The sequence below is a fragment of the Rhinoraja longicauda genome, chromosome 14 (genome assembly GCF_053455715.1).
Source record: "Rhinoraja longicauda isolate Sanriku21f chromosome 14, sRhiLon1.1, whole genome shotgun sequence".
NCBI lineage: Eukaryota > Metazoa > Chordata > Chondrichthyes > Rajiformes > Arhynchobatidae > Rhinoraja > Rhinoraja longicauda.
Genome location: NC_135966.1, coordinates 39,347,152 through 39,369,350, shown reverse-complemented (window position 1 = coordinate 39,369,350; position 22,199 = coordinate 39,347,152). Strand labels below are relative to the sequence as shown.

Below are 22,199 nucleotides of genomic sequence, written 5' to 3'. Positions count from 1 at the left end.
TCGTTCCAACTATCCTACATCAACGGTAGCTTTGGAGCTTGATAAGAAACTTGCCTTCGCAAGAGACGAAGTGTGAGAGCTTAACTGACCTGAAGGGATTTATTGCCAAAATGTCTCGAACAACAAATAGAACAAACTATTCTCGGTGACTGAAAGTAATCCGTCTCTAAAGAGTAATTTTAAAAGGAACTGGCTCTAGGAGTGGGTTGGAGCTTGTGTAGTGACTGCAAAGACAGTAATAAGGACTGTTTTATTGCAAAAGCTTTAAACGTGAAACAGCTATGGGGTCATTATCAGCGTTAAAATCACTACGGAGACTTTAAACTTCGAAAGCTGTTGTTGCCGTAAGCTTTATTGGAAAGCTGTTTTTCAGAAGTTGTAAAAGAAAACTACGACTAAAAATATGAGAACAAAGAAGTGGCCTGCAACGTAGCTAGTTATCAACTTTGTTTTGAATTCCAAAGATATGAGTTTGCGTCAATACGTCTTAAAGGGATATTGACGTACAAGTATAATTGTATGTAAATCTGATGTTTGGCCAGCAGGTGGCACCATCAGAATAGATTCCCAAAGGGAAAATGATTTTTCCTCAATAAGTGCAACTTCAAAGTTTACTTACATCTTGGCGTGAGTTTCCTCCCATAAAACCGAGCATGAGATTGAAGAAGAAAACCAGAAAAACTCAAGATATAAACAAGCTACCAAGTTAATAGAAATGATGAAAGAGAACATGGAAGCAGGTGAAAATGGACCTGATGACAGTGCTTCAAATGACTCAAACTCTAAATTGATCGTCAAATCGCGTTCTTCATCCCGTACATCTTGGACGCACTCTGCTTGTATGAAGGCTAAGGCAGACCTGGCCGTTCGCGAAGAACAGGCTGCCATCATGGAAGATAGGCATGAGATTGAGGTACAGAAACAGAGAAAGGAGGAATAACAGAAGAAATAAGACCTCGTTCCACTTACCCATCATTTTCTGTCATTCAAATCCCTTTTAATGCTTTCCCCTCGCAGCTTAAGCCATCTAGGTTTTGACTCTGCTATCTTGGGAAAAATAATGTGGCTATTCACCTTATGTATGCCCCTCATGACAGCGCAATCCATCCAGGGACAGCCCTCTCCACCATCGAAAGCATCTTCATGGAAGGCTGCCTCAAGAAAGTGACATTATAACTGTCTCTCTCCATACTAGTGTTTATGACAATAAACTGGACTTGACAGTACCTCTGTGAGGACACCCCTCAACTTCCTCCTCCAGGGACAACAGGCTCAGCTTATCCTGTCTCTCTCTACAACTAAAACCCTCCTCCCATCCTGGTAATAATTAGACCATTCTGTCAGTTCATTCAAATGCAATGGTGCATTGACATAACAGGAAATTGAACCTGAATATACACGATTCCTTACTCTAAGCTTTCATCTCCTCCGGTGGATGTTAAAGTGTTACTCATGTCAAAGTGTTGCACAGAGGGGTCAGCATGTCACCAACACTTCCTGCTCAAACTGACACTGTGGGTCCCGGTGCACACATCAGCACTGAACGATCCCTCCCCTCCTCTCAGTGACCCTTATCACCAAGTTCTGTGGCTGTTTGAAGTGATTCCAGTTGCTGCAGATTGGACTGATGAGAGTTGAGGCACAAGAAATCCAATCAGCAACAACAGGTGCTCATGCCCTGCTCTTCCCCTGAATAATAACTGTGAAAATGTTAACATGTCTTCTTCTCTATCTCTTTATGCAGCTTTATATCAAGAACGTTATACACTTTATCGCGCAAGCACAGATGGCAGCGAACTCCACCTCCTTTGTTACAGTATTACAACAAATCACACCATTGCTGCCTGGTCTTGGAGATCACATCTTCATCCACATTCCACCGAAGAAATAGCAATGGCAGTAAAGTTTCAGTCCGTCACTATCACCAGGAGACGCATTGCGAATCGACTCGAGCCCTCCGTGACAGAATTTAACGGCCAGAATTTGACGATGAGGATTTCCCCTGTGGTGTTCGAGGATGCAGGAGATTACACCTGCACTCTGGACACACGTGCTTTTGTAACTATTACACTAATCACAGTTAAAGGTAGGAGACAGAATGTTTTGTAACACCAGATTTCCAACACCAGCAGCATTTTGCTATTGGATAAACCACTGCTTGGGTTATTAATTATAAAATATTTAAAATCTAAATGTTTTTCTTGTTCCCAGTCACAGCCGAGCCATCTGATGCAGTGACTGAGGGAGGCGATGTTACCCTGACCTGCTCTGTGTCCTACGTCATTGATCAAGTGAGACTGGTTTGGATGAATGGAGATGGCAAAACTGTTGAAGAAAAGACACTGATTGGAGAAGATAAATCACTGAGTCTGGTTATTCAGAAAGCTGAGAGAGGCAGTGGAAACTGGAGATGTGGTTTGTTCCAACAAGAAAGACTCCAGCTTTTAATCCCTTACAATCTGGAATTCAGTCGTAAGTGAAGCAAATATTTTCTTTTTATATTTATGTTCATGTTAAGGCAATTTGGCAATCATTGGCCTTTTTCCCAGCAGTGACTCTTTCAATCCTGTTTAGTAGACTCTACAGGGCAGAAATTTAGTTACCATCGAGCCTGGGTTGATGTGGGCATGATAGCTTCAGTATTTATTCAAATGTAGTCAATCATATTTGAGCCAGAGTCGTACACCATGGAACAGGCCCTTTGGTTCAATTCATCCCTGCCGACAGATACCCCATCTAAGCTAGTCCCATTTGCCTGCATTTGCCTGCATTTGGCATCTGGAACAGCGGATACAATAGATGAGGTTGGATGGACAATAGACAATAGACAATAGACAATAGGTGCAGGAGAAGGCCATTCGGCCCTTCGAGCCAACACCGCCATTCAATGTGATCATTGCTGATCATTCTCAATCAGTACCCCGTTCCTGCCTTCTCCCCATACCCCCTGACTCCGCTATCCTTAAGAGCTCTATCTAGTTACCATCGAGCCTGTGTTCATGTGGGCATGATAGCTTCAGTATTTATTCAAATGTAGTCGGAGTCGTACACCATGGAACGCAGGCCATTTGTTTCAATTCATCCATGCCAACAGATACCCCATCTAAGCTAGTCCCATTTGCCTGCATTTGGCCCATGTCCCTCCAAACCTTTCCGATCCATGTATCTGTCCAAGTGTCTTTGATATGCTGCTATTGTACCTGCCTCATCTACATCCTAGGGCAGTTTGTTCCATATATCCACCAAACACTTGAGTGCCAAAGTTGCCCCTCATGTTCCTATTAAATATTAACCATCTCACCTATGGCCTAATTCTTGATTTCCATACCCTAGGTAAAATCCTCTGTGCATTCACCCTATCTATTCCCCTCATAACTTAATACACCACTGCAATTTCATCCCTCAGCTTCCTGCACTCCAAGGAATAAAATCCTAGCCTGTCCAACTTTTCCCTATAGCTCAGGCCCTTGTGTCCTGGCAATATCCTTGTAAATTTTCTCTGCACTCTTGCAGTATTTGCTGACAACATTGTGATCAAGAAACCTTGTTCAATGGTCTAAAGTCACTTGTCCAAAAGCCATTGTGGAAGCTAGGTAATTTAAACTCAATTCATGTTTTGTTTTAAATGTGCTGCGTGTGACGAAGATGTCTCAGAGTACCAGCAAACCAAGATCGATCTATCAATCCAATGTTCTCCCCCTGTCTGTGTGCAGGACAAAATCACAGGGCTCCATGTCAGTGAACGTTTTCACTGTCACAATAAGGTTTACTGTATGACTGAAATAAAAAAACGGATTAAGTGTGATGAAGAATGAAGTTGAAAATATCAACATTTTCCTTTACAGTGATTAAACCTTCGGAAATATGGATCATCACAGTTTTGGGATACTTGTTGGTGAAACTAGCTGTTGCCTTTGGGCTTCTTTGCAATTTGATGAGGATGAACAAAGTGAGCTCTTTCAGTTTTCCAGTAAATCACTAATTAACAACATTGAATAGTCACATGGATTTTTTGGGAACAGCGGGTTTTTGCAGGTACCTGCAGTTCTACGTGTAAAGTGGTAGTGTTAAGTTGCAAATATTTTTATTTTCCTTTTTTCATTTTACATATGTGTTCAAATGTTTTTAAAAGTGTATTAAGGTTTTTATTGTTATTATTTTAAATTTTGAAAAAATGTTTTGTGAGAATTGTGTACGTTAATCTTGTGATAGTGCTTTTGAAATTTTGTGGATGTTGATTAAATTGTTCGTCTGGAGATACTGAATGTTTTGTGAGAGTTGGGGTGGATAAGTCATTTATGGGGTGGATCTTGTTCAGACCCATCACTGGTTGCTTTTTACGACTGGAAGTTCCTGTGCTACGCAAGGCCTTGGTAAACATATTTTAACATTTGTTCATTAAGATAATCCAAGATGATCAACTCCGCCAAGAGTTGACTTATAAGTGTTGTGATATTGCTGGGACTACTTTGTGTATCCAAGGACTACTTTGTATGCCTGTGTATATAAGTGATTGGGGTGATTAGGCAGTCACTCTGGATCCAGGCGGCCTTGGAATAAACAGCCTGGAGTTAAGCTCCAGCAATGTAACCTTTTATACACGTGTACTTGTGGTCCTTCCAGAGTCACAACAAAGGTACAACAAGTACCGGACCACGAAGTACAACATGGTGGCAGCGGTTTGGTGTTTCGCCTAGGGGGAGAATGAAGCATGCCCGAGCAGAAAAGGTTAAAAAGAAGAAAAAAAAGAAGAACAAAAAAGCCCTGAAGGGAAACAAAACAAAACAAAAGTTTCCAGCTCGGTACGGGACGTTTGGAGTGCATCCCGACAGAGCCAGTGTGAGTTGGTATACTTACCTGCTCAGTAGTCGGCGCCGAGTTGCGGACGTGACGCTGCAAGTTGCTGAGAGCGGTGCGTGTAGGCCCACGTCGCGCCCCAGCACCTGTGTAGGCCCGAGATTAGAAGCCTGCGACTGCTTCGCGGGGGAGAGACCGGGAGAGCCGACACACACGGAGATGTGCGGTGACCGGGGAAGACCGACACCCATGGAGGTGTGCGGCAACTATAGGAGACCGGGAGAGCCGACACACACGGAGATGTGCGGTGACCGGGGAAGACCGACACCCATGGAGGTGTGCGGCGACCGGGGGAGGCTGACACCCACGGAGGTGTGCGGCGACCGGGAGACCCGACACCCATGGAGGTGTGCGGTGACCGGGGAAGACCGACACCCACGGAGGTGTGCGGCGACCGGTAAGACCGACACCCACGGAGGTGTGCGGCGACCGGGAGAGCCCTGGAGGAGACCGACACCCACGGAGGTGTGCGGTGACCGGAGGGGGTCGGCGACCGGAGGGACCGACCACCCGCGTAGGTGCGGCGGCCGGTAAGGCCGAGGCACTGCGTACTTACCCAGGCGCGTCGACCGTAGAGTCGGGACGGCCCTGGGCCCGAGGCAGCGGCAGCGCGTTCGAATTTGAGCGGCAGCTGCCGGGAGCGCCTGTGGGCGGGGCCAGCGGCAGCGCGTTCGAAAAGTTGAACGGCAGCTGCCGGGGAGCACTTGTGGGCGGGGCCAGCGCACCGCGATTACAGCAGTGCCAACCCAGCAGTGGGAGCCCAGCAGTGCCAGCCCAGCAGTGCCAGCCCAGCAGTGCCAACCCAGCAGTGCCAACCCAGCAGTGCCAGCCCAGCAGTGGCAGCCCAGCAGTGGGAGCCCAGCAGTGCCAACCCAGCAGTGGGAGCCCAGCAGTGAGAGCCCAGCAGTGCCAGCCCAGCAGTGCCAACCCAGCAGTGGGAGCCCAGCAGTGCCAGCCCAGCAGTGCCAACCCAGCAGTGGGAGCCCAGCAGTGCGAGCCCAGCAGTGAGAGCCCAGCAGTGGCAGCCCAGCAGTGCCAACCCAGCAGTGGGAGCCCAGCAGTGCCAGCCCAGCAGTGAGAGCCCAGCAGTGCCAACCCAGCAGTGGGAGCCCAGCAGTGCCAACCCAGCAGTGAGAGCCCAGCAGTGCCAACCCAGCAGTGGGAGCCCAGCAGTGGAAACCCAGCAGTGGAAGCCCAGCAGTGCCAACCCAGCAGTGGGAGCCCAGCAGTGGCAGGCAAATCATGGTGGTGGAGCATCTAGAGCCTACACTACGTTTGATCTACACTGCACGTCTTCTTGAGGGGAAGATATGGAACAAAATGAATATTTTGTGTTTAATGACCTGTGTAGTGATCTGTGTAATGAAAGCTTAATGAATTATATTTGATGCTTTTGTATAAATGTATATATCTGTGGAGTGACCACACTGAGTGAGTGACCACCCGGAGTGAGTGACCACCCGGAGATGAGTGACCACCCGGCGATGAGTGAAATTCCGCAGAGGATTGACCACCATGATGGCGGAGAAAAGCAATTGTGTTTAGTTGTGTTATTGGTTTTGTTTGCAAAAAGCAATGGTGTTTTGGTTTTGTTTGTTAAATATATTTTAGCCCTCGAATGGTAAAGAAAACAATTTTATATAAGACAAGGGGGATGTTGTAATATATAAGACAAGGGGGATGTTGTGATATTGCTGGGACTACTTTGTGTATCCAAGGACTACTTTGTATGCCTGTGTATATAAGTGATTGGGGTGATTAGGCGGTCACTCTGGATCCAGATGACCACGGAATAAACAGCCTGGAGTTGAGCTCCAGCATTGTAACCTTTTATACACGTGTACTTGTGGTCCGTCCAGAGTCACTAAAGGTACAACAGGTACCGGACCACGAAGTACAACAATAAGGAGGGGACCTTTTATGAGCATTGGTAAAAGGTGGGCTCACTGCTGTCAGTATACTCCAAGCCATTAGATGTGGATAATTCTATGTTACGTTTTCTGTTAAATATTAGACATATCACTGATGTATTCATCAACTGGATGATGCATCAGTGAGGCATTCTGATACATTCTCCTAAATTGAGTGAAATCCTTTAACCTATAAGCACAGCCATGTGATAAAATGTGCAGATAAAATTAGTGCAAATATTAATGTATATTGTATCAGTAAGTGAATAAAGCAGTCTTTCCACCTTAGCATAGGAATGCAGCAAAAGAGGCAGAACAAATTGCCATAGTGGGAGATGATTGACCCAACAGAGGCAGAATCATCAGTCCAAGGATTAACGTCTGTTGGAAAATAAGTTTTACAAAGTATTTTCTTTCCCAAACTGGTTCATGATTTTATAAATGTATGTTCCTCCTAATAGTTTCAGCCTATCACTCGCAACCTTATCTCTTTAACATTGAGCCTGAGATGTGTGGATTGTATTCTGTAAAATTACTCTACTCTTTGACATGTTGTTCTCCATTATTTCCAATCCAATTTTTAATACTGTGTAGGGACATACGGATTAGCGGGGGGGTCTCGAAACCTCGGTTGGGCTAACGAGTCACGAGATGCGGGAGCGCGAGGTATAGTTGTGTCTGGCAACCAGCTGGAGAGATGAGATTAGATTGTATTGGCTAGTTAAGTAGTGCGTGTCCAAAGTAAGCAGTTGCAGTTTGTTACGGTTACCTACGAATAAAGACCTTTGAACAATAACGCTCGTTTTGGACTCACTACATTGGTGACCCGAATGTGAAGAACACGCAGAATGTCGCAAGTGGGAGCGAGCGCGGGCTAGGTGCACCTACCGCCGTTCTGGGCCCATCAGCCGCACCTGTGGTTCGTACAGGCGGAGTCGCAGTTCCATATTAAAAAGGTGGATAGCGAACTGGAGAAGTTCCACCACCTCGTGAGCTGTCTGCAGGCGGAGGTGGCGGCGAGGGTCAGTCAATATCTGACCAGTCCACCCCAAACGGAGCAGTACGTGGGGCTCAAGAGGCTCCTACTGAAGAAATTCGGCTGGAGCCAGAACCAGCGGGCTCTGAGGCTGCTCCATCTACCAGCGCTGGGGCAGCGGCTGCCGTCCGAGTTGATGACGGAAATGCTGACCTTGGTGGGCGACCATCAGCCGTGCATGATGTTCGAGGCGGCATTTCGAGAGAAGCTACCCCAGGACGTCAGGCTGGTGTTGGCCGACGTCTCGTTTGACGACCCGGAAACGTTCGCCGAGAAAGCCGACGTGCTCGTCAGGGAGCGGCACACCCGGGACGACTCGGTCAATCGTGTCTCGAGGCCCAGCGGCAGTCGGGGGAGCGGCCGGGATAGCGACGACTCCGCCGCTATTTCACAGTCTGCCAGGCAAAAGGGGGCTGCAGAACATGTTTATTGGTCGCGGGCACAACCAGCACGGCAGAATAAAAGCGGCTGGTGTTTCTTCCATCGGCGGTGGGGCAGTGACGCCCGAAGTTGCAGAGCCCCGTGTAAGTTTCCGGGAAATGCCCGGGCCGATCGAACGCAGAGGCAGTTTCAATTGGCCGTAATTGCCGCCTCTACGTGACGGACCAAGAGACCGGGATCGTGTTTCTAGTGGATACGGGAGCGGTGGTGAGTATTGTGCCCCCCTACGGCTGTGAAGTTCAAGCGGGGGGGAAGGGGCCGCCCCTTATTGCAGTAAACGGTAGCGCCATCCGCACTTACGGTAAGAGGACTACGTCCCTGTCCTTTGGGTCTAGGACCTACCGTTGGAATTTCATCGTGGCGGATGTGGGCCAGGCCATTTTGGGTGCAGACTTCCTATGGGCGTTTTCGTTGGTCGTAGACGTCCGCGGTAGCGCCCTGCAGCCCTCGGCCGATGTACGGCCCCGAAGTACGGGGCCTGCGGCCCCTCCAAGCACCGCCCCACCCAGTTCAGTGATCCAGGCCATCACGGCCCCCGGTCAGTTCGATGCAGTCCTAGCGGAGTTCCCGCAGCTCCTCGTTCAGCGGTTCGATGCACCTTCCGAGAAGCATGGGGTGGTGCATTTCATTCCGACTGAGGGGCCGCCGGTTTTTGCCCGGGCACGGCGCCTCCCACCCGAAAAGCTGGCCATGGCTCGAGAGGAGTTCTTGAGCTTGGAGAGGTTGGGAATTGTGCGGCCTTCAAGTAGTCCGTGGGCCTCACCCTTGCACATGGTTTCCAAAGCATCTGGGGGGTGGAGACCATGTGGGGATTTCCGACGACTTAACGCGGCAACACGGCCGGACCGCTACCCGATTCCGCACATACAGGACTTCTCAGCTAGCCTGGAGGGGGCTACAATTTTTTCGAAGATCGATCTGGTGTGGGGGTATCATCAGATCCCGGTCCACCCGCCGGACATCCCAAAGACGGCTACCATTACTCCGTTCGGATTGTTTGAGTAGTTGCGCATGCCTTTCGGCCTTAAAAACGCAGCTCAGGCATTTCAGCGTCTCATGGACCGTGTGGGTCGAGGTTTGCCGTTCGTGTTTATTTATCTCGATGACATTTTGATTGCCAGTCGTTCAGTCCAGGAGCACTTAGTCCACCTCCGCACTATATTCCAGAGGCTGCAGGACCACGGCCTGATTCTGCACCCGGACAAATGCCAATTCGGCCTGTCGGTGGTAGATTTTTTGGGTCACCGGGTTACATCGGCCGGAGCCACCCCTTTGCCAGCTAAGGTGGAGGCGGTCCGCTCTTTTCCACGTCCTACTACCATCAAGGGATTGCAGGAATTCGTAGGCATGGTGAACTTTTATCACCGGTACGTGCCTGCAGCAGCTCGGGTCATGCGCCCCCTTTTTTTATGCCTCGCGGGTAACCCCGCAGAGTTGGTATGGTCCGCATCTGCAGAGGCGGCTTTTGTCGATGTCCGTCATATTGCGGGTAGGCTTAATACTGTTGCTGATGCCCTGTCCCGGCCGGCCATTCCCTCCGTTGCCGTGGTAGGCGGACAGGTGGATTTCCAGGAGCTAGCGGAGGCTCAGCGCCTGGAAAAAACGGCCGAGGTGTACGCCTCCACAGTATCGGGACTGCGTTTGGAGCAGGTGGCGTATGGCCCCACAGGTACCAAGTTGTGGTGTGACGTTTCCCTTTCACGCCCTCGCCCGGTGGTGCCAGCCGCCCTGCGGCGTAAGGTTTTTGAGGCCATTCACGGCCTGGCACATCCGTCCATCAGGGCGACTTCGGCCATGGTGGCCGCCCGGTTTGTCTGGCACGGCCTGCGGAAGCAGGTGGTGGCCTGGGCACGGGCCTGTATTCCGTGCCAAACCTCCAAAGTTCATCGCCATGTCCAGCCCCCATACCAGAGTTTCGAGGTTCCCACAGTCCGTTTTTTCCACATCCACGTGGATTTGGTGGGTCCATTGCCTTATTCCAGGGGTTATACTCATCTGCTGACGGTGGTTGATCGGTTTATACGTTGGCCGGAGGCGCTCCTATTGTTGGACACCTCGGCGGCCTCCTGTGCACGGGCCCTGGCGTTGCATTGGGTGGCCCGTTTCGGCGTACCGGCTATCATCACCACAGATCGGGGAGCCCAGTTCACCTCCTCCCTCTGGGCCGCGCTGGCACAGTTGTATGGGTCTCGCTTACAGCAGACCACCGCCTATCATCCCCAATCCAACGGGATGGTTGAGCGCTTCCATCGGCAACTTAAGGCGTCCCTCTGTGCCCGACTGACCGGCCACGATTGGGCTGACCAGCTGCCTTGGGTGCTCCTCGGCATTCGTGCGGCCCCAAAGGCAGAGCTAGGCACATCCTCGGCCGAGCTCGTCTACGGTTCGCCCCTGCGGGTACCAGGTGACATCCTCCCTTCCGCCCCCGCTTTGCCACCACCCGTTACGTCGGTGTTGGGTTCCCTCCGGGCACGGGTAGGTTCTCTGGCTCCAGTCCCGACCTCCTGGCACGGAAGCACGGCGGTCCACGTCCCGTCGGACTTGCGGGACTGTGATTTCGTGTTCCTGCGGAAAGATTCCCACCGCCCCCCCTCTTCAGCCGGTTTATCAGGGCCCATTTCAGGTACTGAAGAGAGGGGCTGTCACTTTTACCTTACCGGTGGGTAATCGCCAGGTGCCGCCAGCGGCGCCTTGTTTGCCACCCCTCAGCCCCTCAGCCCCCCGCCGCCTATGGTTGGGCCCGGGCCTCCGTTCCCGATCAAGCGCTCTCCGTTGCCTACGCCCTCCACTTCCGGGGCCCCTCCATCGCCTCCAGCGGCGGCGGCCTCCCCGCCTCCCTTCACATTGGCGGTATCGGTTTCCCCCCTCCGTACGCGTTCCGGGAGGGAGGTCCGGGCACGCATGAGGTACGGTTTCGAGGGTTCTGGGGGGGGGGTCATGTAGGGACATACGGATTAGCGGGGGGGTCTCGAACCCTCGGTTGGGCTAACGAGTCACGAGATGCGGGAGCGCGAGGTATAGTTGTGTCTGGCGACCAGCTGGAGAGATGAGATTAGATTGTATTGGCTAGTTAAGTAGTGTGTGTCCAAAGCAAGCAGTTGCAGTTTGTTACGGTTACCTACGAATAAAGACCTTTGAACAATAACGCTCGTTTTGGACTCACTACAACTGATGGATTATCATTGAAAGCATATTTCATGATTTGTTGCTTGTTTGTTGCAGTGCAGAAGAAATTCAGATCAAGTGGCAGGAAATGCGGCAGATGATACACAGGGAGTGGACACATCGCAAGCGTGATCTTCTGATAGTGCTCTGAGATTGAAGAATGTACAATGCAACCAAGGGGAGACCATTTCACCCATCACACCTCTCCCACGGAGATCTGCAGGTTCTAGAAAATAGATGTATCCAACTTGGAGAGTTTAGAAATTGACTTCTGATTTTGCTTTGAATTAATTTTATGTGGCAATCTTTATTTAACAAAGTTAATATTTCCAAAAAAGTCATATCAGTATTGGCAGTTTTACTTCCCAAGGCTTGTTTTTTGAGGTGACTGTATGAAATTGCAATGTGTTGAAGATTGTGCAAACATTGGGCTGAATTCTGGATTTTCTGATGGCCAATCTTTGTTTGGTGAGACGTCACACTAATTCACAGTTTTATAACATATGGGGACCGATGACAACTCAACGATCCAGCTCAATGTGGTGCCTGACATGTCGGGGTGTAGATTTGAGATTGTATATCTCTTGCGAATGATCTCAGCTGGCCTCTCTTTGCAGAAGCACTGAATAAAGCTGAGCTGCTCAAATGTGAAGGAATAAAACTGGGCCCAATGACCATGGGGATCTTTCAAGGGTTGATCTAGGAACTCAGATGCTAGAATCTTACATAGGACACAAAGTGCTTGAGTAACTCAGCTGGTCAGGCTGCATCTCTGGAATATGTGAATGGGCGATGTTTTGGGTCAGGACCATTCTTCAGTCACCCACAGAGTGATAGGGAACCTCAGAGAAGCTCTCTCTGTGATACACTCTGGAAATTGTTGACATCAGAGTGTAAAACAGCTTGAAGATTAACAACAAAACAACTCACAATAGAAAGGAGTTTTGGAATACCACATTCTCAACATTAGCAACATTTTGTCAGTAATTTTATCAGTTACTAGCCCAAGTGGACCCGTTGGGCACAAATCTCTCCTGCATTGGTGCAGCACCCTCTCCTCCCCCCTCCCCTCTCCCCCCCACTCCCCCCTCCCCTCTCCCACTACTCCCCACTCCTCCCTCCCCCCCTCCCTTCTCCCCTCCCCTCCCCCTCACCAAAATCTTTGCTGTAGAGTGACCAATCCTTTAAATGAAATAGTATTGGCTATTATATACTATGTAATGAAGCAGTCAAGGAACATGGAGTTGTAATGCTTGTGAGCTTTGACAAGTTTGACCACAAGAAGATACATTTAGGCCGATTTACGGAATTGGAGTCATCGGCCCAAACAAAGTAGGAACAGGCCCTTTGACAAAAGAGAAACAGGGCCTTTGGCCCACCATGCTCATGTCCATGCTGACCATCGAACATCCATTAAAGTATTAGATGGCAAGTACTTATACACCTGACAGCAATCCCTCCATCTCTCACGCAACCAGAAATGAACATGCAATGGGTTCAGAGTGAATAATATGATCATCAAGAAAGAGTTACACAAGTTTGAAAATGCCCAGATTCAGGGCCATTTTCTTCCCAGCCGTCATCAGGCAACTGAACAGTCCTCTGACCAGCTAGAGTGCGGCCCTGACCTCCCATTTCCCTCCTTGAAGGGCTTTGAATTATCTTTACTCGGACATTATTGGACTTTATCTTGCACTTTATCCTTTAACTGTGCATTATAGATAGCTTAATTGTACTCAAGTATAGTCTTTTCTTCTACTGCATATCACGCAAACTAAAGCTTTTCACTGTACCTTGATGCATGTGACAATAATAAACAAAACTAAAAAATAAAATAAACTCAGTATTGTGTAGATTTTGATTCTACAAGCAGCGTCTCTTGTTTTTGCATTAATATATTAAAATAAAACATAAATATCTAATTACATTGAAAGCTCACGCTTTGAATTTTATTTCATGCAGTTATACAACTTTGATGACAGAATTTAGAGCAATGCACATGGTATAAAAGAGGTCACACAGTTTGCATGTGCACTGATTGTATGGGAGATAATACGATATTATTTTATACATTAAACATCGTTGTTTAAGGTTTGTAACTACTTAGGCATTAGGCGCCTCTCTGTAACTAATTAAGGCGCTCTAGACATTCCTTACCCTTGACACGTGTCTGTAACTGCTGCTCAGGAGGAGGAGAAACATTGATGGATGAACCAGGATAGAAGACAAGGGTGAAAGGTGACATGTGAAGAAATACAGACATCCATCAATGAGTGGGGTGATTACTTGAAAGTTTAATGGTGGCAGAGTGGAAGGCAACATGTGAAGAAATACAGACATTCATCAATGAGTGGGGTTTAATGGTGGCAGGGTAAACAGGGTGACTGCAAAGAGATGAATAACTGTAAAGAGGAGTATGAGGGCGAGATAAGGAAAAGAAGATAAGGCTGAAAGAATCCTATAAAAATAGGCTGCCCGATGTACTAAGGGGGCAGTCAGATGGTTGACATCCTGATTGTTCCAGCCGTTGTTTGCAAATAAAGGCTTTTAACTTCTTGAAGAATTCTCCGTGTCATCTGCTTCATTTTGAACACCGGTAACCACGACAAAATTGGCGTAGTCGGCAGGATCGGAAAGAGGCCCGTTCGATAATGGACGACAAGCTAAAGGCGCTTCCAAGCCCGTCAGGGGCTCCCCGGTTCAACAGGTAAAGGGTGGCCACCCGCAAAAAAGGTAGGCGGTTTTCCGCTTTATTTGGACTAATAGCCTGTTGAAAACGGGGGACCACTGGTGGCACAGGAGCGCCCAGGCGGTCCAAGGGCCTCTCCGATCCAAAGAATCTGTCTAAACTATTCTAAAAAGAGACCCGGAGAATTGCTCAAGAAGGCTGCGCAGTGGGGTAAGTAGAAAATAGATAAGTTAAGAAAGTAGATTTAGTTGAGTAAGAGATTGTGACGTCACTAAGATCTCGTGGATACCGCCCTAAGAGGATAGGGGACTGAATAGACTAGGCGTCCTGTGGATACCGCTCTAGTTAACTGGGGATTACTCTGGTTAGCTAGGGGTCTGGACGGACAGGATAAAACGTCCTGTGGATACCGCTCTAGTTAACTGGGGATTACTCTGGTTAGCTAGGGGTCTGTACGGGCAGGATAAGAGGTTCTGTGGATACCGCCCTAGTTAACTAGGGATCACTCTGGTTAGCTAGGGGTCTGTACGGGCAGGATCAGAAGACCTTGTGGATACCGCCCTAAGAGGATAGGGGACTGAATAGACGAGGCGTCCTGTGGATACCGCTCTAGTTAACTGGGGATCACTCTGGTTAGCTAGGGATCTGGACGGGCAGGATAAAAAGTCCTGTGGGTACTGCTCTAGTTAACCGGGGATTACTCTGATCGACTAGGGGTCTGTACGGGCAGGATCAAAAAATTGGAATAATTGGATAACATAAAAAATAAAAATTGCAAAATATTAAAGGAATATAGTAGAACTGTAGAAAATAGAAATAGCGTAATAGGTAGTCTAGTGACTATAGAGACGGAACAGAGTGAGAACAAGGACTGCATTTAAACTGACTGACCAAGTGCACTAAAATAAGACAAGTACAATGAATAAAATAACTGCAGTTGAAATACTAAGTAAGAAATTCCCCATATCCAAAGAAGATATTAGAAAACATTCTGAAAAATGGGAAAAAAGGACGAAAAAATTGGTTACGAAATGGCCCATGGAATGATATAAATATGATATAAATTTTGATATAAATATGTGTGATGAAATGGAAGTGTTAATTAAGAACTATAAGCCTAAGGATAAATCAGAAACCCGAGTAACGAAAAAGGAAAAAGAACTAGGCGTGCTTAAATTGTTTAGAATAGAAGGAGAAAGGCTGAGGAAAGCATACCAGGAAATGAACACCGGTAACCACGACAATTGCAGCACGATGGTAAGAGTTTGAGCACTTTTGAGCAAGGTGCCCAGAAAGGATCTACTTTAATAAGAAGGATACAGAGCACATATGTCAGGATATTACTGAGATCACAGTTAAATTACAGTGAGTGATGATGTCCTCTATTCTTAAATTCACAGGAATGTAGAAAGGCAAAAAAATGCTTTGAGTGGAGATTTCAGGACTTAGAGGATTAGGTTCGGGGACAGTTGGAAGTCCTAACTAAGAGAATAAAAACACTGCAGCGGGTTTCTTTGGACTTTTTCAAAAGGCGGGCAATGCAATGGACTGTCTGCCAGAGGAAAAAAAACGAAATGTGAGCTCAATTAATACCTTGAACCTGAATGTGACTGAATTTCCCTGCCATTGTTTACAGAGTTAGGAGCAATTATTTTAATTGTGATTACATTACTAGACAATTCCAATTTCCCTGAATGGAGTTTAATAGCCCCTGCTATGCCTTCATTCTTATCTTGGATGACTTTGAGATGCAAACAATCCCATTCTGCTATCAATGGTCTTTGGGCAGGCTGCAGAAACAGGCAACAGAGTCTAATTCAAACAGCAGCAGCAAATTACCAATACCAACTGATCATGCATTCCCTCCGTAGAGGTTGCCAGACCTGCTCAGTTCCTCCAGCACTTTGTGTTTTGAACAAAAATGAATATTTTCTGAAATCTGTTTTGTTCAAATTTTTCTCCACACATCATGCAATCTGCAACAAAGTGAAATTTCTTCTTATTCAGCTTTGATACCTTTACCCAGCTCATGTAGTTTTCCATTCATAATTCTTCTTACCACAACCTCCCACTCTATCCAACTTATCCATCATTCTCAAACATCTAAAGACTTGGATCATCCATGTTTTCTTTAGTCTTCTCTGGTGAAAATATTTCCATCCTTACACATTATAATTAGCATCCACAGTGCAAGTTGACTCAGATCACATGAATCCTTCCTTATTTTCACAGATGTTGTTTTTCTGAAAATTATCTGGTATGTTGTAATTGCAGTTTATAATTGTAAATAAAAATTACAACAGTCTATCTAGTGTACAACAGTCTACTCTCAGTGTGACAATACTGCCACCAAGGTTCCTGTTAAATTTATCTCCTCTCATCTTAAATGCCCTTTGGTTGTTGATTCCCAATGATGGGAAAATGCTATGTGTATCCACCCTATCGATGCTTTTCATGATTTTATACACTTTAATAAAATCATCCCTCTGTCTCCTATGTTCCATGGAATAAAGTTCCAACTTGCACAACCTCTTCCTCTCCCTCAGTCCCACGTGCCTTAGCAACATCCTTGTAGATATTTTGCACATTCTTTCCAGCTTATTGATATCTTCTGAATAGCAGGGTAACCAAAACTAAACACTGTATTTCAAGAGTTATGTTTTTGTACAACTGCAACATGACATTCCAACTTCTATAAAGCATTTCATGATGAAACATTTTATCTGATTTACCACCTGCTTTACGATCTGCAAACAGCATTTAATTTAACAAGGTTTCAGACCAATAAGTTCTGATAAGCTTTTCCATCTCAGCTCAATTGTGTTCCACACCAAGGATATCCGCTTTCTGAGCTGGAAAGGAAGAGGAAGCCCATGTGCCCATCTGTTTCACAAGAAATAAGATCACTCATCGTGCAGAGTGAGACTGGGGACCTGTGTTTATTGTGTGTCGCCGTGCTTGGAGTTTTACTGCTCAGTCTCTGCGCCTCTTCACCAGTCTCTTCCAGGTAGGCAACCTCACTGCAGTCACAATTCAGATAATGGATTTACCACCCACAAGTGAAATCTCAATCTGAATATAATGTTCAAGTATCTTGTATCTTTTCAAATGTTATTCTTTAAACCACTTCTTCTGTTGAATATGACACATTCCAAACTAATCAAAATTATCCCGTGGTCAGAGAAACAAAATATTGTAAATGCTGGGAATACAAAGAATAGAAAATGATGCAGACACTCACCAGGTCAGGCAGCATCTAATAACCATATAACCATATAACAATTACAGCACGGAAACAGGCCCGTTCGGCCCTACCAGTCCACGCCGACCACTTTCTCTGACCTAGTCTATATAACCATATAACAATTACAGCACGGAAACTATGGAGACTAGTCTATATAACCATATAACAATTACAGCACGGAAACTATCTGTGAAAAGAGAAATGTAGACGGGTGTGTCGAAGTGGTTCTGCCCTTAAATATTAACTCTTTCTCTCGTCTGACCGGCAGAATATTACCAACATTTTCAGGTTTTGCTTTATGTTGTTTTATCTCCTTTCCCCATAAACCTTCGGAAAGAGTGTTTTGCTCAATTTCATGGCTGCCATCTGTGATTTGACTCTGGCCTGATTAATAGTAACATCTTAACTTTGGATCCCATTACGTCTTTCTAATTACCAAATAATGCTCTAGTAATATTCAAAGATTCGTGGTCTTCACATTCCTGCTGCTGAATTGGATCAATGACTTGATTGAGTTCCAATTTAACTAAATCATTGCACGGGAAAACAAATAAAGAGTGAGAATGTAAAATGTTAGATAGCAGATTCCTGACGAAGTAAACCAGTCTCCTTTGAAAAATTAGATACAGGATAAATGTTTAGTTCAGTCATTGGTATCTTTTAAAATTTCTTCATGATTTACTAATTTTAAGTTATATGTGCGCTACATTTTTCTAGCTGGCATTGATTTAACACAAGTCATTTGGGGAAAAAATAAGCAAATGTTACAGATGGATGATCTACATTTTGTTTATAGAACTTTTATTTAATGTTTGTTTATTATATTATCTATTGAGTACTGTGTTTACAAATCCTTTATGCTTCTGCAAGTAAGAATTTCAATGTTCTGTTTTGGCAAATGTGACAAGAAAACACTCTTGATTCTCTTGACTCTTGACAGAAGAAATGTCAGATCTGCTGAAAGCAGTGAAAGCACATTACCTCAGACTGTTACTTTTGACATTGGGTCCCAAAGGCTGTAATGTGTAGAAGATGATGTGTTCTTCCCCAAATTTATATTGGGTCTCATTACAACAGTAACATATGATAAAGAGAGAGAGTTCAGAGGGGGAACTAGAATGATGAATAAAAGTGGCAGGCCACAGAAAACTCAAGTTTGTCCCAAAGCAGACACCAAACATGCAGTTGCTTGCTCCATTGTATATAAGACTACAATGATCCAATGCAGAGCATTAGATTGTTAAATGTGCAGATAAATTGTACTTTGAATTGGTTCATATGTGAAGTGAAAAGAAGAAAAAACAGGACGAATGTTGGATGTCCTGCTGTCGCATGGGAATGTGCCATGATATGGTGAGGGCAGAGAGGCAGTCTCCAGAGAGCAGCCCCTTCAGAATGTTGAAAGCTGAGGGGAAGATGTGTCTGCTGGTGGAATCTTGGTGAAAGAGGCAGACATTACATAGGATGAATGTGGAAGCTATTGGAATAGAATGTGAAGACTATCAGAACTCATTCAGAAGAGGGATGAGAGCAAAAGTTCAAAAAATAGATGAGAAATGGTTAAAGGCTCTATCAACTATGGTGGAGGAGAACCCATGATTCAGGGAGAAAGATATTCTCCAAATTAGATACGACATGAGCAGACAACTTGGAGATAGACACAAAATGCTGGAGAAACTCAGCAGGTCAGGCAGCATTCTTGGATAGAGAAGGGCTAGGACAGAGCACGGCCAGTCACAGGTGAACACAAGTGAGGCGGTTATGTGAAAGACAGATAGTTGGACAAAGGCCAAGGATCACTTTGTAGCAGGACACAATTCCAACTGCATCTTTAGATTTGCTGACAATTCCACCATTATCGGACAAATTATGGATAATGAAGTCAATGTATAGGAGGAAGATCAATTGTATAATTGAATGTTGCCGGTCCAACAACTTTGCTCTCAATGTCAGTAAGACTAAGGAGCTGATTGTTGGTTTTGGAATAGGTCGGCCAAGAATCATAAACTTACCTTCATCGATGGGTCGGTGGAGGAGAGGGTCAACAATTTCAAGTTCCTTGGCATGAATATCTCTGAAGATTTGTCCTGGGTCCAGAACATTGATGCAACGATTTTTTAAAAAGCCTATCAATGCCTCTACTTCCTTTGAAGATTAAGGGGATTTGGTATGTCAAACAACAAGCTCTTGAACCTCTACAGGTGTGTGGTAGAGAGCAAATTGAATAGTTTCATCATGGCCTGGTTCACCAATTTGAATTTCCAGGATCAAAGAAGATTACAACAAGTGGGAGACACTGCTCAGTTCATCGTGGGTACTGACCTCCCCAAAGAAGGGACTTCTTGGAAGCACCACCTCAACCAGGTAGCCAGTATTATCACGGACCCACACCTTCCTGGCCATGCTCTAACTTCACTCCTGCCATTGGTAAGATGGTTTAGGAGTCTGAAAACTGTGATCAGGAAGGTTCAGGAACAGCTTCTACCCAACAACCATCAATTAGGCTACTGAACAACAAACACCAACTAAACTTGAACTATGTACTGTCTGGCTTGCACTGGGGACTTTGGACTTTTGTTTTGCATTAATATTGTTTTATTATTGTTTGAGGTAGGACGTCGAGGGTGGTTATCGCTGGACTGCTGCCTGTACCTCGTATTGGTGAGGGCAGGAACAGAGAGATCGGGGATATGAATGTATGGCTGAGGGGCTGGTGCAGGGAGCAGGGATTTAGATTTCTGGACCACTGGGATCTCTTCTGGGGTAGGGGTGACCTGTACAAAAGGGACGGGTTACACCTTAACAGCAGGGGGACCAACATTCTGGCAGGCAGTTTTGCTAGCACTACAAGGGTGGCTTTAAACTAAGTAGTGGGGGGGAAGGCTTGACAAATTGGGAATATGAAGATGGAGTTAAAGGGGAAGCGAATACAGGAGAAACTGTAAAGGACTCTCGAATGAATGGGAAGGGAAGTTCTAGAAGGGATATGAGAGTAAGGTCAGGACCAATTGTGACCGGTGTGAGAGGGGAGGTAAATACCGAAGTTAAAGTGTTGTATTTAAATGCGCGAAGTATAAAAAATAAAGTGGATGAGCTTGAGGCTCAGTTAGACATTGGCAAGTATGATATTGTGGGAATCAGTGAGACATGGCTACAAGAAGACCAGGGCTGGGAGCTGAATATTCAGGGGTACACAACGTACAGAAAAAACAGGCAGGTGGGGAAAGGGGGCGGGGTAGCTCTGTTGGTAAGGAATGATATTCACTCCCTTGCAAGGAGTGACATAGAATCAGGAGATGTAGAATCAGTATGGATAGAGATGAGGAATTGTAAGGGTAAAAAGACCTTAATGGGAGTCATCTACAGGCCCCCAAACAGTAGCCTCGACATAGGGTGCAAGTTGAATCAGGAGCCAAAATTGGCATGTCACAAATGTAATGCTACGTTGGTCATGGGAGATTTCAACATGCAGGTAGACTGGGAAAATCAGGTTGGTAATGGACCCAGGAAAGAGAGTTTGTGGAGTGCCTCCGAGATGGATTCTTAGAACAGCTTGTACTGCAGCCTACCAGGGAGAAGGCAATTATGGATTTAGTGTTATGTAATGAACCTGACCTGATAAGGCGACTCGAGGTAAATGAGCCATTAGGAGGCAGTGACCACAATATGATAAGTTTTACTCTAGAAATTGAGAGGGAGAAGGAAAAATCGGAGGTGTCAGTATAACAGTATAGCAAAGGGGATTACAGAGGCATGAGGCAGGAGTTGGCCAAAATTGACTGGAAGGAGGCCCTAGCAGGGAAGACTGTGGAACAGCAATGGCAGGTATTCCTGGGAATAATGCAGAAGTTGCAGGATCAATTTATCCCAAAGAGGAGGAAAGATTCTAAGGGGAGTAAGAGGCACCCGTGGCTGACAAGGGAAGTCAAGGACAGCATAAAAATAAAAGGGAAGAAGTATAACATAGCAAAGAAGAGTGGGAAGCCAGAGGATTGGGACTCTTTTAAAGAGCAACAGAAGATAACTAAAAAGGCAATACGGGGAGAAAAGATGAGGTATGAGGGTAAACTAGCCAATAATATAAAGGAGGATACTAAAAGCTTTTTAGGTATGTGAAGAGGAAAAAATAGTCAAGGCAAATGTGGGTCCCTTGAAGACCGAAGCAGGGGAATTTATTATGGGGAACAAGGAAATGGCAGACGAGTTGAACCGGTACTTTGGATCTGTTTTCACTAAGGAGGATACAAACAATCTCCCAGATGTTCTAGTGGCCAGAGATCCTAGGGTGACAGAGGAACTGGAGGAAATCCACATTAGGCAGGAAAAATTTTGGGTAGACTGATGGGACTCAAGGCTGATAAATCCCCAGGGCATGATGGTCTGCATCCCAGGGTGCTTAAGGAGGTGGCTCTAGAAATTGTGGACGCATTAGTGATTATTTTCCAATGTTCTATAGATTCCGGGTCAGTTCCTGTGGATCGGAGGGTAGCTAATGTTATCCCACTTTTCAAGAAAGGAGGGAGAGAGAAAACGGGAAATTATAGACCAGTTAGTCTGACATCAGTGGTGGGGAAGATGCTGGAGTCAATTATAAAAGACGAAATTGCGGAGCATTTGGATAGCAGTAACAGGATCGTTCCGAGTCAGCATGGATTTACGAAGGGGAAATCGTGCTTGACTAATCTACTGGAATTTTTTGAGGATGTAACTAGGAAAATTGATTGGGGAGAGCCGGTGGATGTGGTGTACCTCGACTTTCAGAAAGCCTTCGACAAGGTCCCACTTAGGAGATTGGTGGGCAAAATTAGAGCACATGGTATTGGAGGTAGGGTACTGACATGGATAGAAAATTGGTTG

At 46.2% G+C, this 22,199-nt stretch overlaps 2 protein-coding genes across 5 annotated transcripts in view; both read left to right on the top strand.

Moving 5' to 3' along the window:
• LOC144599922 (uncharacterized) overlaps nucleotides 1-13,948 on the top strand; it is a 33,544-nt gene extending 19,596 nt beyond the window's left edge. The window contains exons 5-8 of one of the 2 annotated variants that reach the window (XM_078411188.1): nucleotides 1,745-2,086; nucleotides 2,212-2,472; nucleotides 3,846-3,949; nucleotides 11,467-13,947. In XM_078411188.1, the coding sequence (XP_078267314.1) occupies nucleotides 1,745-2,086; nucleotides 2,212-2,472; nucleotides 3,846-3,949; nucleotides 11,467-11,541 (782 nt within the window). In that variant the 3' untranslated portion in view covers nucleotides 11,542-13,947. Of the gene's footprint in view, nucleotides 1-1,744; nucleotides 2,087-2,211; nucleotides 2,473-3,845; nucleotides 3,950-11,466 lie in introns of both variants that reach the window. The other variant, XM_078411189.1, reaches the window with a different exon arrangement.
• Nucleotides 13,949-17,018: 3,070 nt separating this feature from the next.
• The window catches only part of LOC144599921 (uncharacterized), a 49,291-nt gene continuing 44,110 nt past the window's right edge, over nucleotides 17,019-22,199 (top strand). For all 3 annotated transcript variants that reach the window (XM_078411185.1, XM_078411186.1, XM_078411184.1), the window contains exon 1: nucleotides 17,019-17,105. The gene's annotated coding sequence lies outside the window, so the exon portion shown is untranslated. The remainder of the gene's footprint in view (nucleotides 17,106-22,199) is intronic.